Source organism: Lacerta agilis, chromosome 13 (assembly GCF_009819535.1).
Source record: "Lacerta agilis isolate rLacAgi1 chromosome 13, rLacAgi1.pri, whole genome shotgun sequence".
In the NCBI taxonomy this organism is placed as follows: domain Eukaryota; kingdom Metazoa; phylum Chordata; class Lepidosauria; order Squamata; family Lacertidae; genus Lacerta; species Lacerta agilis.
This window is the reverse complement of record NC_046324.1, coordinates 7,230,939-7,246,468: the sequence shown is the minus strand read 5'-3', so window position 1 is coordinate 7,246,468 and position 15,530 is coordinate 7,230,939. Positions and strand designations below refer to the sequence as shown.

General features: G+C 43.2%; 1 protein-coding gene across 2 annotated transcripts in view; it reads right to left on the bottom strand.

The window, feature by feature from the left end:
• The window catches only part of ARIH1 (ariadne RBR E3 ubiquitin protein ligase 1), a 51,824-nt gene that overhangs the window by 15,914 nt on the left and 20,380 nt on the right, over positions 1-15,530 (bottom strand). For both annotated transcript variants that reach the window (XM_033167264.1, XM_033167265.1), the window contains exons 3-5: positions 12,547-12,691; positions 2,263-2,355; positions 1,332-1,387 (exon numbers count right to left, since the gene is read on the bottom strand). In XM_033167264.1, the coding sequence (XP_033023155.1) occupies positions 1,332-1,387; positions 2,263-2,355; positions 12,547-12,691 (294 nt within the window). The remainder of the gene's footprint in view (positions 1-1,331; positions 1,388-2,262; positions 2,356-12,546; positions 12,692-15,530) is intronic.

Genomic DNA, 15,530 nt, shown 5'->3' with positions numbered 1-15,530 from the left:
TTGTTCTCATCATGAGAAATGCACTGATTTGATGCCTTGAAGATATTAAAGCAATCTCCCTCTATCAATGTGTGCCATAACTGAAGCATCATCCATCAGTTGCTTCTAATGTGTTTTGTAAAGATGTGTTGTTGTTTTTTGCCTGAACCTATGAGATCGAACCCTATTAACTGAATTTGTTTTTATGACACTGTTTTATTGTTTCTGTATTGTATTTTCTGTATACCACTTAGGGCTTTTCTTTTCTTTTAAAAAAAAGTGATTTAGAAATGCTTTTAAATAAATAACAAACATAAAAACAAATTACAACTACAAGAGATTGGGGGTATAATTCTGTGTGAACCAAAACAAACCTAGGTCTGACAGGTACCTTACATGGAGACCACCTGTGAACCTCTGAGATCCTTGGACGATGAATGGAACACAACATTTAAAACTATGGGGATGTCAGACAAAGAAAAAGATCCAATACACAATGACCTAACAAATAATGACATTTACTGCTGGCACAGTATTCCTCTCTGAACAGTTCTCATTAAAAATATGATTTGCAATTAGTGTATATGGAAGAAAAGGTAGGATACCTAAAAACATGTGCCTTTTTGTTTTATGCTTTTTGAGAACAATCTCAAAAGTACTCCCTTGCAACTGATGTTGTATTACAAGATAAAACTAGCTTAATAATCAGCAAAAAGGATATGTTTTAGTCAGATTATTTTAGACTCTATAAAAACAACAGAACCTTTTACATGGGCTTCACATGATGACATCAGTACGGTTATACCTACTTTCCATATTTATACAAGTCCCAACTTAAAATGGAAACAGTAGAAAAGGACCACAACACTAATTTAAACACTAAAAGCAATATACAAAGAATGAGGGGTGAATAAGGTCAAACTCGGGATTTTATTCCTGGAAAGGACTACACAAGGTTGACTAAACCATCTAATGTAAGGCTGTGAGATCATGAACTTAAATTTATTAGATGACCTAACTGCAATTCAGAGGTCTCTTGCTTTAAGTCTGTGAAATCAGCCAATGGAAAACTTCTGCAACAGTCATTTTATGACTTTGTAAAAAAGCTCTTGCAAGCAAAACATACTGCAAGCAAAGAGGTGAAGTTGGTGGCAAAGCAGAAGCATTCTTTGGTTTCCATTATGGAGACTAGAGGAGGCTCACTTCTCCCAAGGCATCCAAAGATATAAAACTGACCCATTATATTTCGATAAAACACAGCTTTGGGCCAGTCAATCCTTAACCGATCTGTTTTAGCGCTCAACACAGGAAGGGAGGTATTACTGAAGTCATGTATCAACTATAATACTTACATAACTGTATTGTCATCAACCAAGATATCACAGCCATGAGCAGGGCATGAAATTGTCTGGTGAGGGGGGGAAACAGGAGTCAGAAAGAACATCTGATTTAGTTTGAATGGCAGTGAAGAATCTCTAAGAACTGTGTACACTCAGCAGCACTTCTAAAACACAACACAAGTTACAAGAGGTTGGCCAGCCAAGGGCTTAAGCTCTAAGTTTAACTGTTCCCCCCTCAACACTCATCAGCTGTAATATAAAACAAACCTCCCAGGTGATTGTTTTAAACACCCTCCCAAGGCAAAACCTAAACAAAGAGTCCACAAATTCTGGTGGTCAAGCAGAAGTTTGTGGTTGCAAAGAGACTGGTTTTTGACTCGGGAGATTTGGAAAGGCAGGTGGGTGTCTTATCCCTGAACTTGCACTGAACCTCCAAAACGCAGCACAGAGTGAGGGACGATTCCCTGCTCCAAGCTTAGAGCTGGGAAAGCAGGTGAAGGGTCATTTTTGGATTTGCACTGCATGGAAGCATAGCTTGATACCAAGATCCAGTTTCCCTCTTCAGTTCACAGCTGGAGTCAGGGCTCCGAGGTGCTTCTGATGCAATAGAATGCCTTGAAAGAAGAAAGTCAAGCCAGCAAGCTATCACCCCTTCAGCACAGAACTGGAGTGAGTGTTGGGAGTTTGTCATTTAAGCACTGCGCTTCTGAAGTACTACAATCCTCAAGCTTCCTCTCAATCTGTGAGCAGAGGAGGTGGGGCAGGAAGGAAACTGGCCAAGTGCTGTATAACTAGATTGGCAATCCCACCTCCAGCTTCATGGTTGGGGCAAACCCTAAGGCTCTCCACACCTCCTAGACACTTGAAATGGCGAGAAAAGTTGCGGACCCTTGATCAAACAATTCTTTCTCCGACATCAAAACGTAATGGAAAAAAGTTTTACCTGTCCCATGCCTTCCTCCATTATTTTGGTAGTTAAATATTCACTCCAGCACTGCATACAAAACTTATGTCCACACTCCAAACCAGTGAAGTACTGCAAAGAGAGAGAATGTTATGTGTACTGTGTACTCTTTTCCCACTGCTGCAAGATTAGCTGTATGCAAGTTTTTCCTGAAAGAAGAATCATCTTGCAAAATGTCAACATCTTCCCTTTAGAGCAGTCCTTCCCAACCTGGTGTCCTCTGGATTGTGTTGGACTACAACTTTCATCAACCTAGAGACTAGGGCTGATAGGAGTTGTAGTCCTGAATAATCTGGGGGGGGGGCACTGGGTTGGGGAAAGCTGTTAGCTATCATTACTGCTACAGCAGTTACTTTAGAGCTTCTTTCAAGTATTAACTGACCTAACTGCACTCACTTGCTTTAACCAGAAAATCCTATGGTGCATTTAGTCCCTTTGTTTCAAAGTTAAAATAGCACATAAAAAGCAAATATCCCCACTCCTCATTCTCATAATGTAAAGAATAAATAAATCACAAATCAGAAGCCCAAGAGAAAGAAAACCGGGATACATGATCATAAACACGTTACAGTAATTGTTGTTGATGGCATCTGTCCGTCTTGAGAGACAATGGAATGCGCCTCCTATCTGAGGCACAAACTTAGGCTGTGTGTATGGAGATCCTGGGCTGCCCACATGACAAGAACCCTCTTGCAGCCTCACTGTGGTCCACAGGAAAGCAGACCAATATATTTGGCACCAGCTTGGCTGCAGAGGTTGTCAGAAGGAGGCGTACTAGGCGCTATCCAACCATCTTAGGAACTACATTCCTGTTTTGTGTCGGGTTTACTCCAGGCATCCCAGCCCTCCAGATGTTTTGGACTACAATTCCCATCATCCCTGACCACTGGTTGTTAGCTAGGGATCATGGGAGTTGTAGGCCAAAACATCTGGAGGGTCACAGGTTGGAGATGCCAGGTTTACTCCTTAACCTTTTCTTCTGAAGATGTCCCACAAGGCAGCAGGTATGGATTTTTACTCAGGGCTTACTCCCAAAGCATTTCTTATAATAATGCAAGATGTCAAAATAGTACTCTGTGGAGTTCTTCGGCCAAGGCATCATCTGAATCAGCACTAGGGAACCAGTTTCAGGCAATGGGTCATATTTTTTCTGAGCAACCTTCTGGGGGGCAGGGGGTTCACATGAGAGCGATGGATGTGGCCAGAGGCAAAACTGAGCAATCAATCCTACTGTTACCTTTGCATAGAAATTAGCCTAGTGTTCACACTCACAAACCCCTGTCTATCCTCCATCAAGGGAAGCAAGATGAATTCTCGGAGTTCAAGGACACATTCCAGTCAGGCAAAGTCTGGGACAGTAAGGGGGTGTGGCCTGGGGAGAGTTCAGAGGGGCTTGGAGGGCCATTTCTATGTGATATGTCAAAGATAAAGGTGGAGGCAGAAAGTTGTGACAATGAGATTTGTAACATGAGAGAGAGCTAGAAGCAACATTGGCCTCTTGTGCATCATTTAATGTACTATTGAATGATTATTTTCATCACACTGGTTCTCAAAACCTCCAATTTGACTTAAATCTTCACAGATTAACCTCCACACATATAGTTTTTTGTGCTGGTGTGGCTGTGACTATTGTCCCCTTCCCTATCACATGCCCTGCCAATTTCTGCATTCCATGCAGAGGTCCTGGATCATGCAGAATATGTACACTTCACATATTTTCCACTCAATGCATGGACACAGAGGAAATACATAATCAGAGAGGCATGGCCAAAAGCACAAGCCTGCTCCCATCCACATGCATAGTTTATGAATGGCAGTTAACTTGTGAAAGTTACAACCACTGCCTTCTCTGCTCTACTGCCCCGTCTGCTGTTCCCATGTCTCAACTAATTTCTGCACATCCCAGTGCTTCCAGTCCCCACACCAACACACACACACAGAGAGGAGGAGGAGCAGTGGCGGCGGCAGCAGCGGTGGAGGGGGAGGAATTCAGACTAAATTTTCCAGGTATAGTAGCCCCAAGGGTTGAAAGCTGAAAGATGTGAATGCAGGCTTGTTTACAGCATTTCATTAATCATTTTCAATGAATGCTCTACACTTGCAAAAAGACATTCCCTGGGTATAATAAACCTAGTCTACCAGGGTAGGGAAACTCTATCAGCCTGAGCTGTTTTAGAACTTGCCTAATCTTCAGTGGCAATACACAAAAAGCTTCCCCAAAAGAGAAAAAAAATGTGCCTTTATTTCCCCACCCTTGACACAAGCACACATGCAAACATCTCTCTCTCTCTCTCTCTCTCTCTCTCTCTCTCTCTCTCTCTCTCTAACACACGCACACACACACACACACACACACAGCCTCACACATCAGGCAGGCACAAACACAATCAGCACTGAGATATGGGGTGGCTGGACACATCCCTGTCCACTCCTTAAACAGCAGCATTTGTACCCATCTGCATCCCAGCACTGGATGCAGGATGAAGCAGGAAGCTAAAGTATACAATGCAGCTATTAAACAAGCATACTATTTGTGACAAGAAGTGATGGTTCCTAGCACCACCAACAACCCAAGGGCTTTTTTCAAGTCTAGCTTCATATGAAATTTGGCCTACTTTACTGCAAAAGTTTCAAACTTGAGGACAACTGGCAATGCAAATATATCTTGTAAATTCCCTCTATCTAAATGTGCAAAGCCAAGGGATATTAAATGCATGGTGTTAAACCTCGACATTTCCCTTCTCTTCAGGGCTTCCGCTTAACTTTTGAACTTTATGGACTAGTCAACAGAACTTTATGGACTAGTCAACAGACTTCAAGGAAAGGAAATAGCAAGAAAGCCTGGTCTAGTAACTAGCTGCTGACAAAAGCAATGGCATGAGAAGCTCCCCCAATCAATAATATTTGTTGCCAGCTATTTATATAGCACCTCTCCTATTTTGTTCACCCTCACCACGAGATCTGAGAGGCACGTGTTTAATGCAGTGCAGCAAGTGGGCAGTTAAGAGCGAAGGCTCAACCAAACCCAATAAAATCTGCAACAGCTCTGGAATCTCACCCCAGGCTTATTCGTCTGCGTTGTTTTTGAGTTCCAAGCTGCCTTCTGCTGCAGAATGAAGTGCGTAAGTATTTCTATAGCCAAGTTTAAAGTTCTGCTTCCTAGACTCTGCACATTCAGACTCGGTATATGAGAGCACATGCTTGCCCTCTCTGGTAGCAAAGTGCATGCAACATAAAAGTTCCAATCAGAAATGCTGCTGGGCTACTACCACCCAGTCCCTGCGACATTCAGTCAGTGTTCCTGCCCAGTGGAGCCAACTGTCACCCTGGGTCATACGTGAGTTGTTGTTGGCGCCCGTCTGTCTCAAGACACAATGGAGTGCACCTCCTCCCTGGGGCACAAGCCTGGGCAGTGAGTAAGAAAGTCCTGGGCTACCCAGACAACAATATTCTCCTCTCAAGCCTCAGGGGTTGCTGGAAGTACCTCCATATTAATTATACCAGTTCTGCCTCAATGTATGTATGTCGTGGGTGGGGATGACATAATTAACATGGTGGGACTAAAAAATATCAGTACATGGCCCAGGGCCTGATCTATGCAACCACACACACAGGCCCTGTCCGCTACTGCCATGAGAAGGCAGTCCCCGTCAAGACACACTATGCTATTTAAAAGGTAAAGGGACCCCTGACCGTTAGGTCCAGTCGCGGACAACTCTGGGGCTGCAGCACTCATCTCACTTTACTGGCCGAGGGAGCTGGCATACAGCTTCTGGGTCATGTGGCTAGCATGACTAAGCTGCTTCTTGCGAACCAGAGCAGTGCACGGAAACATTGTTTACCTTCCCGCCGGAGCGGTACCTTTTTATCTACTTGCACTGCGTGCTTTCAAACTGCTAGGTTGGCAGGAGCAGGGACCGAGCAACGGGAGCTCACCCTGTCGTGGGGATTCAAACCGCCAACTTTCTGATCGGCAAGCCCTGGGCTCTGTGGTTTAACCCACAGCGCCACACTATGGTATGTGCCTGCCTCTAAAGACCTCAAGGCATTTGGCTGGCCTTTGTTCGAAACAGAACACTGAACTAGATGGGCTTTGGGCTGATGCAGGAAGGCCATTTTTATATTGCTATAGTCACCAGTAAAGGTAAAGGGACCCCTGACCATTAGGTCCAGTCGCGGGAGACTCTGGGGTTGCGGCACTCATCTCACTTTATTGGCCGAGGGAGCCAGCGTACAACTTCCAGGTCATGTGGCCAGCATGACTAAGCTGCTTTTGGCAAAGCAGAGCAGCGCACGATAACGCCGTTTACCTTCCTGACGGAGCGTTACCTATTTATCTACTTGCACTTTGATGTGCTTTTGAACTGCTAGGTTGGCAGGAGCTGGGACCAAGCAACGGGAGCTCACCCCGTCACGGGGATTCGAACCACCAACCTTCTGATCGGCAAGCCCTAGATTTTGTGGTTTAACCCACAGCGCCACCAGCATCCCTGCTATAGTCACTAGTCCCTCTCAATTACCTGTGGGAAATACCTGCTCTGCTTCTTTGTAAGTCCCAAACTTTGACTCTAGCATTTTGCTGTTTCACAAGCAGAAATCTGCGCTCACAGCAATATTCATAAAGCTGCATCATCCTATGCAAACAGCTCCACTGAACTCTTTCTAACCCCTGCATATATAGCATTACTCAGAGTTCTCTGTGCACCAATGGCCTGGTCACAAGACACTTGGGAGTGAGCAAAGACAGACAAGGGGGAAATTCAATTTGGAATTAATGAGAGGGAAAACAGAATCTCTAATAATTATACATTTTCATCTACTTCAAGAGAAGGATATGCATTTTGGTATTACCACTGGCAAAACCCCAACATCATCTCACATTTTCTTCAAGATTGATTCATTATTCTACACTTGCTAACAAAAGGTAGCTAGTCAGTGATAAGCATTAAAATCCCACAAAGATTAATTAGGCCTAAATCCATTTTTATCCATCCACCGATATTAACTGTAATTAATAATAATAATAATAATAATAATAATAATTTATTTATATCCTGCCCATCTGGTTGGGTTTCCCCAGCCACTCTGGGTGGCTTCCAACAAAACATTAAAATGCAATAATCTATTAAACATTAAAAGCCTCCCTAAACAGGGCTGCCTTCAGATGTCTTCTAAAAATCTGGTAGTTGTTTTTCACTTTGACATCTGGTGGGAGGGCGTTCTACAGGGCGGGTGCCACTACCGACAAGGCCCTCTGCCTGGTTCCCTGTAACTTGGCTTCTCGTAGTGAGGGAACTGCCAGAAGGCCCTCGGCATTGGACCTCAGTGTCTGGGCAGAACGATGGGGGTGGAGACGCTCCTTCAGGTATACAGGGCTGTGGCCGTTTAGGGCTTTAAAGGTCAGCACCAACACTTTGAATTGTGCTCGGAAACGTACTGGGAGCCAATGTAGATCTTTCAAGACCGGTGTTATGTGGTCTCGGCGACCGCTCCCAGTCACCAGTCTAGCTGCCGCATTCTGGATTAGTTGTAGTTTCCGGGTCACCTTCAAAGGTAGCCACACATAGAGTGCATTGCAGTAATCCAAGCAAGAGATAACTAGAGCATGCACCACTCTGGCGAGACAGTCCGCAGGCAGGTAGGGTCTCAGCCTGCGTACCAGATGGAGCTGGTAGACAGCTGCACTGGATACAGAATTAACCTGTGCCTCCATGGACAGCTGTGAGTCCAAAATGACTCCCAGGCTGCGCACCCGGTCCTTCAGGGGCACAGTTACCCCATTCAGGACAAGGGAGTCCTCCACACCTGCCCGCCTCCTGTCCCCCCAAAACAGTACTTCTGTCTTGTCAGGATTCAACCTCAATCTGTTAGCCGCTGTCCATCCTCCAACCGCCTCCAGACACTCACACAGGACCTTCACCACCTTCACTGGTTGATTTGAAAGAGAGGTAGAGCTGTTTATCATCCGCATACTGATGAACACCCAGCCCAAACCCCCTGAAGATCTCTCCCAGTGGCTGCATGTAAATGTTGAAAAGCATGGGGGAGAGGACAGAACCTTGAGGCACCCCACAAGTGAGAGCCCAGGGGTCTGAACACTCATCCCCCCAACACCACTTTCTGAACACGGCCCAGGAGGAAGGAGAAGAACCAGTGTATAACAGTGCCCCCAGCTCCCAATCCCTCTAGATGGTCCAGAAGGATGTTATGGTCGATGGTGTCAAAAGCCGCTGAGAGATCCAGCAGAACTAGGAAACAGCTCTCACCTTTGTCCCTAGCCCACCAGAGATCATCGACCAGTGCAACCAAGGCAGTTTCAGTGCCATGTTGAGGCCTGAATTGTGCTTAACTCCTCTTGGGACATAAGAATACCAGGTTGAATAATTTTTTTTTAAGATGACAAACTATTATTTAAAAAAAAACATGCTAGGGAAGGGTAAAGGATATTTGGAAGTGCTAAACAACAGGATGATGCACCATGGACCAACATAGATTAGAACAAAAAATGATAAGGATCCCTTTGAACAACAGTTTACTAAATATACAAATGGAAATAATTTTACAAGGAAATTAATTTTGAGACTACTTTGGTATACAGGCAGCAGCCCCCTACTTAATACGTGTTCAATATGTGCACAACTGTGTGCATTGCGCCAAACACGTAAGTAATCGGGAAATGTCATAAAGACATCACTGAACCGTTAATAAAAGAGCAGAAAGGGAGCGGGGTGGAATGTTTTGCAGGCTTTTTTAATGGGTTTCAATTATACACATAATTCCACAAATGGGGAGCCACTGCAGAAAATGCCCATTCTAGTGTTGCCACACTACAAACATCTCATGGAGGAAGCAGACAAAGAAGGGCCTCAGGTGATGATCTCGGCGTCCAGGTAGGCTCATATGGGGAGAGGTGGTCCTTGTGCAGTCCTAAGCCATTTAAGGCTTTATAGGTCAAAACCAGCACTTTGAATTGTGCCTAGAAACTAATGGCCGCCAGTGCAGTCGGACCAGGCTCGGTGTAATATGCTCAAGCAGTCTTGTCCCAGTGAGCAACCTGGCTGCCAAATTCTTCACCATCTGAAGTTTCTGAAACATCTTCAAAGGCAGCCCTATATATAACACATTGCAGTAATGTTACTAGAGCATAGAGAGGCTCTAGGCTCACTCTGTCCAGATAGATGTGCATGGGGGCCACCAGCCCAAGCTGATGGAAGGCACTCCGTGCCACTGAGGCCACCCAAGCCTCAAGCGACAGCAAAGGATCCAAGCTGCGTACCCACTCCTTCATAGGCAATGTAACCTCATCAAGAGCAGGCAGCCACCCGCTCTAAGGAACAACCCACTAACAATGCCTGTCGTATCTGGATTGAGCTCCAGTTTGTTGGCTCTCATCCAGTCTATTACCAAAGCAAGACAACAGTCCAACACAAGCACTGCCTCACCTGCAGATACAGAGAAGGAGAACTGTGTGCCATCAGCATATTGCCAACAACATACTCCAAACCTCTGGATAACCCCCCTCAGTGGTTTAATGTAGATGTTAAAACTGCACAGGGCACTGGTTTTCAACCAGTGTGCTGAGGCACCCTGGGGTGGCTTGAGGAACATTCAGGGGAGCCTTGGGGGGCACCCTTTAATTAACTTGCAGCCCATATCTTCCTGCATATTCTCTCTCTCTTTTTCTCTCTGAGGAACATTCGGGGGAACTGGCAGCTTTAACCTGCAGCCCATTATCTTCCCAAAATAAACACAGTGGCCAAAAAGTGGGGAAACACTTTTGCATGACTTAAAATCCCCCCCCCAAAAAAAACCCTCCCCAGCTTCAGTAACTAACAGTTCCTTAGTTTTACACTTGAGAAATGTAAGAAAACAGAAAAGTAGCTCGATGGTGTGTGTGTACCCTATAAGGAGGGATTTAAACATAAACCTGAAAGTGAGGAGTGTCTTCTGGGTTTCTCTCTCCTCCTACCCTCAACATTCCTCCTCATTCTTCTTCTCTACCTCTCCCTGCAGGCAACACACTCCTCCTTAACAGTCACCAAGCTTTATGGGGACAGGGCGAATGTTGCAGGAAAGTCATGTCTGCATGTGTGTCTTGTGCTGTGTTTCTCGCTTTCCTTCCCCACAATAAGAAAATACTTCTGGTCTTAATCTTGTTTTGCCCTCTCACCAACCCAATGTACAGTACACTCTAATTTCAGGAAATGCAGGCTGGGGCTGCCATGTAGAGTGCATCAGCTTGGCCCTGCAAAGCAGTAGCGTTGCTTGGGTTCCTGCTGACACATGCTCCCACTTACAGATGTGCCAAAAATGTTGCCAAAAAGAGGCATGGCAGAATGGGGGGAAACCCCACATGTGTGTGTCCTGTAACGGAACCCTAGTATAAGTGGCTTCCAAAGGGGAGCCACAGAAATAATGTGGCTGGTGGACTCAAAGGGAGCCATGGACTCCAAAAGGTTGAAAACCACTGACATAGGGGATAAAATTGAACCTTGCGGAACCCTACATTAAAGGTTCCACATGGAACACCCCTCTAGCAACACCCATCCAAGTAAGATCCAAATGCTTTGGAACATTGTGATGCACCGTATGCCAGCTGCAGGAGAAACTCAATTATCAACTAACAAGTATAAAAGCATTTGAGACTCTGCCTTGGAGTTGAACAGCATTCATATATACAATTATGGGTTAACTTGTGCACAATGATCCAAACAAATGATATAAGAACCAAAAGGATACACAATAAAAAAATGAATGCAAGACAGCACATGAAGATATTGCATTTTACTTAGGAAACTCAATTTTTATTACTCGCTGACTGGCGTTAGAACTTGTTATAAAATTAAATTACATGAAGTCAGAAGTAAAACAGAAGCAAAGTTAAAAGACTGCATGAAATTCTAAGAAGAACAATGTTATCAAGACGTTATTGAGATGATAAAAAAGTGGATAATCTTACAAAACAGCATTTTTCAAATGTTTGATAAACCCTGGGATTCCCTAGTAAGATCAAATAATATGTCCCCGCAAAGGCAGGTTGCATGTCACTGTTAATCTTCAATATCGAGTATGCTGGAAATGTTGGTCACAGAAAATGCAAATGGAGTAACACCGAGATTCAAAAAGGTTCGCAGGGGTCCAATGTGAATTGAGTATGTGTTCTACAACATTCCCCCAAATCTTCTGCTATAATGCAGAAGAGGGAGGCTGTGCCTTGGCAAGCAAGTCAATGAGAGTAACACTTGAAGGCATATAATTTGAAGAACAATGTCAAAGATCCATATTCAACTAGAAATATGAGCCTAAATCAAGTTAAATTATTGGTTAATAGTTATACCTTTTTATTATTCTTGAATGGAATCATTAGAGATACACATTATTCACTGGTGTCATATTTATTATTTGCAGCAAAACAAACAACAAAAACTCTGGCAAACTTCAAATCTTTCAGCCATTAAATAAGAGTTAAATAAAATGTGCTACACAACTCAAACAATGAAACAGTAATGCTTAAAGAATAGACTGCATAAAAACTTCAGGGGAAATTTTGCAATCATTTATTGCATTCAAAAAATTACAATATTGATACAATTGCATTATGAAAAGCTTAGTTTTGAAATGCATGCGTTATTTTCCTGTTTCCTATTTGTATAAAGGAATAAATGTTTTATTATTAGCCTTATATATAGCTTTCCTGAAATATTTATATTAAAAGAAAAAGAAGTCTAGTTCTCAAACAACAAATGAAGAAAACCTTTTTCTACCATGTACTTCAGCCTGTAGGAAGAGGTTCACGTTAAATGTTCTTCTAGTCCAGGCATGTCCAACAGGTAGATCACTGGACGTCTGCGGTAGATCACTGGCTCCCCCCAAAGAAACTGAACAACTGTGGCTCCCCTAAATAAAAGCTCAACATTTTACCTCCTTTCTGAAAAAAACTCAACAACTTTGACCTGAACCCCAAAAAAGGGGCTAGATCACTGCCAGTTTTTAACTCTGTGAGCTCACAGTCTCTTGGGAGTTGGCCACCCCTGCTGTAGTCTATACAAACTAATTTCCTGTGCAGGGAAAACACACATGTCAGGAAGATAGCTAGATCAAGGCCAACATGGATATAAGAAAGACTACTGGCTATTATCTTCCATAACAACTCATATACAAATTGGCTAAATTGCAGACATCCAAAATAAGAGTTAATAATTCAAATTCAAACAATGGTTTAAAGATTTAAATGCTTTAAATGCCTTTTAAAAAGTTACTCACAGAGTTAGGATAGTTCAGATAGCAGATCTGGCAAGGCATGTCCTGTGCAGATGACCTTGTGTTCATCTGACGTGTTCGAGACTTTTTACTAGGATTAATTACATGACATTCTGCAAAGAGCTTCTCCAGGTTGCCATCAAAGTACCTGCATGAACGGAAAAAAGAAGTGAAGCCAAATTGTTTAAAAACAACGAAATGAAACCATTCTTCACTTGAGAATAGTAGTTACAGATTGACTAAGTAAGGATGAGCTTTTCAGTCCTCTTTCTCCACCACCTAAGCCTCACCTTGCCATTTGTATTGGCCCTGTAAAACTGTGAAGATGAGGCAACCCAAATAGCCCTGCAATGTTTGAAGACAGGAAAACACCAGCAGTCAAAGGCTACAAAGTTCAGGACAGGCTTATCTAGCCTGCCTTGCTTCAAGAACTTGCTGCATCAAAGGAGTAATTCGGGTTCATGCCCTTCCTAGTATATGGGCAGTGTTTTGGATCGCCTACCTTAGATCTGTAGGTAGCCAAGACATTTTTTAAAACAACTATAAAACAGTTGTTGTTTGGATTGTCAAGATGGCAACTTATTGAAGCATCTTCAAATTTAGCCTTTGGAGTATAAATTAGACTTGTACAGACAGCAGATCTGCTATGCAACAATTGCTCACAGGGGGAAAAAAAATCTTTTCAGCTTCTTCAGAAGTTACCTGTGAAAGCTTTGGACAAATTCTTCCATTTAGCAACTCTAGTTTCCAAAATATGTAACATTGCTGTACTCCCTTATGCTGCCTAGGGCAGTGTTTTTCAACCACTGTTCCGTGGCACACTAGTGTGCCGCGAGATGTTGCCTGGTGTGCCGTGGGAAAAATTGAAAAATTCAAGAGAATTACTTTATATATAGTCAATATAGGCACAGAGTTAATTTTTTTAACATTTTCTAATGGTGGTGTGCCTCGTGATTTTTTTCATGAAACAAGTGTGCCTTTGCCCAAAAAAGGTTGAAAAACACTGGCCTAGGGCATACTTCATAATAAATTCATCCCCACCCAATTCCCAGTACTGTCTTAGTGCACTTTTTAAAAACCTTGATTAAAACAACAACAACAACAACAACAACAACAACAACAAGCAAGTGCATCTGCCTATGCAGATTAATACCTCAAGAACCTTCTCTAACAAGCCACACTTTCAATTCCTACAGTAATGTCCTGCCACTTCCGAGTTGCTGCAACAGTTCTTCCTGCCTCTATTACGTTTACACACGAGTTGCATTAAGATAGGAGAATCTATGCTGCTTCAGCTAATGGTTTTAGTTCAAGTAGCAGACTAGATGCTTTGCAAGCAGAAGCTGCCAAGTTCAGTTCTCATCATCTCCAAATTGCATTCAGAAAGACCCCATTTAAAGCCCTGGAAAACTGTTGTCAGTGAGTATACTAAATGGACCAACGGTCTCATTTGTTGTAAAGCAGCTTCCTATGGTTCTAATCCTTGCAATTTCTGCAGCTGCTGCTCTCATTGCTTAGAATAACCAACTGCCTGATCTTGAGCTATCCCACTGGAAATTTCAAAAGCAGCAGCCATCTTTATTTCTCGGGTGACATAATAAAATCATTAGTCTTTAAATGTACAGTGTCTGAGTCAGGTCTGTGATAGCCTGGTATTTAAGGCCGCTCAAAGAATGAAAGGAAACCATTGAATACTCTGGAGGAGAGGTGGGGGAGGAAAGAGCTTACCCAGTTGGGGCAGCTGTTGGAAACTTGGCCACTCACAGGTCTTGCTAAACTCCTTACAGGAGAAAAACAAGAAGGAACTCTTAAATTATGCCAAGATGGGCATTTCCCATTATCTAACACAACTAACACATTGTAACATAAAATATTAACATGAGTGTTGCAGCACATTTTTGTACAGGCATCAGATTAATCTGTTGCATAGAGGAGAGTGTCGATAGTAGAATGGCAGGCATTTGTCATTTCTTTATTTCAACAATTTGCACACCACCTAACATCACTGCTTATCAGTACAGTGGGCTTACAAACAATACAAAAACATAAATTCAGTTAAAACTAACTAAGAAGTCAGAAAGGCTTAATCAAAATGCCTGAAGTTCAACAGGGCCAGGAGAAAGTTACACAGAATTGGGCCAATATGGAACACACGGTTTCTAGTGGATGGAGGCAAGCCATGTGGCGATACCTCCAGTATCAGAAGCAACATGTCTTGTTATAAGAACAAGTAGTGCTTTGCCAATGTATAACAAGTTAAAATTCAAGTTTAAATTCCTAATCAATTCTGAATCAAGCAACCTAGATAAAATAAGTGGGAACTGCTTCCTAGAATTACTGTACAATATCATGTGTAACTGGAAAGGAGAAATGAGAAGAAGAAGAAAGTGGGAAATCCAAAGGATTTGGAATCAAAGAGATTCTGGAAGCATACTTCTATCATTTCAGAGCAAGGGATTTTCCTAATAGTTTGTCCAAGAGGATTTCAAAGCTAAATAGCAGATTACATCAGTTTACACATGGAAGAACATCCTTTAATAGATTCACAAGCATTACCGGAATGAAAAGCTATACCACAAACACACTGGCGGAGGAAGAGGGGGGGTGGGAGCACACCACCCCTGGCAGCACAATCCCGGTGAGGTTCCATCGCCTGCGCTGGGCGCCCCACCCCGCCCCCGGGATGTGCGACAGCCCCGCCCCTGCCTGCTCTCCGCCCCCGGTGCCGGAGCATGAAGCTCCGCCACTGCACAAATGGAATCTGTTCCAAAATAAATGTAATCAAGTTGATCTAATAATATTCCTTGGGACACCTGGAATAAATGCCACACAACTAATGTATATTTTTCCTACTGGGTAGTGTTTGCTATGCTACCTGAAAGCTATGCTCTTTTAAACAAAACAAAAAAAGCAAAGCAAGCAAACAGCCAATGTCGAGCTTTATTCTTGTTGAAAACATGGACCACCAGTCGTTATGTGATTTTCTA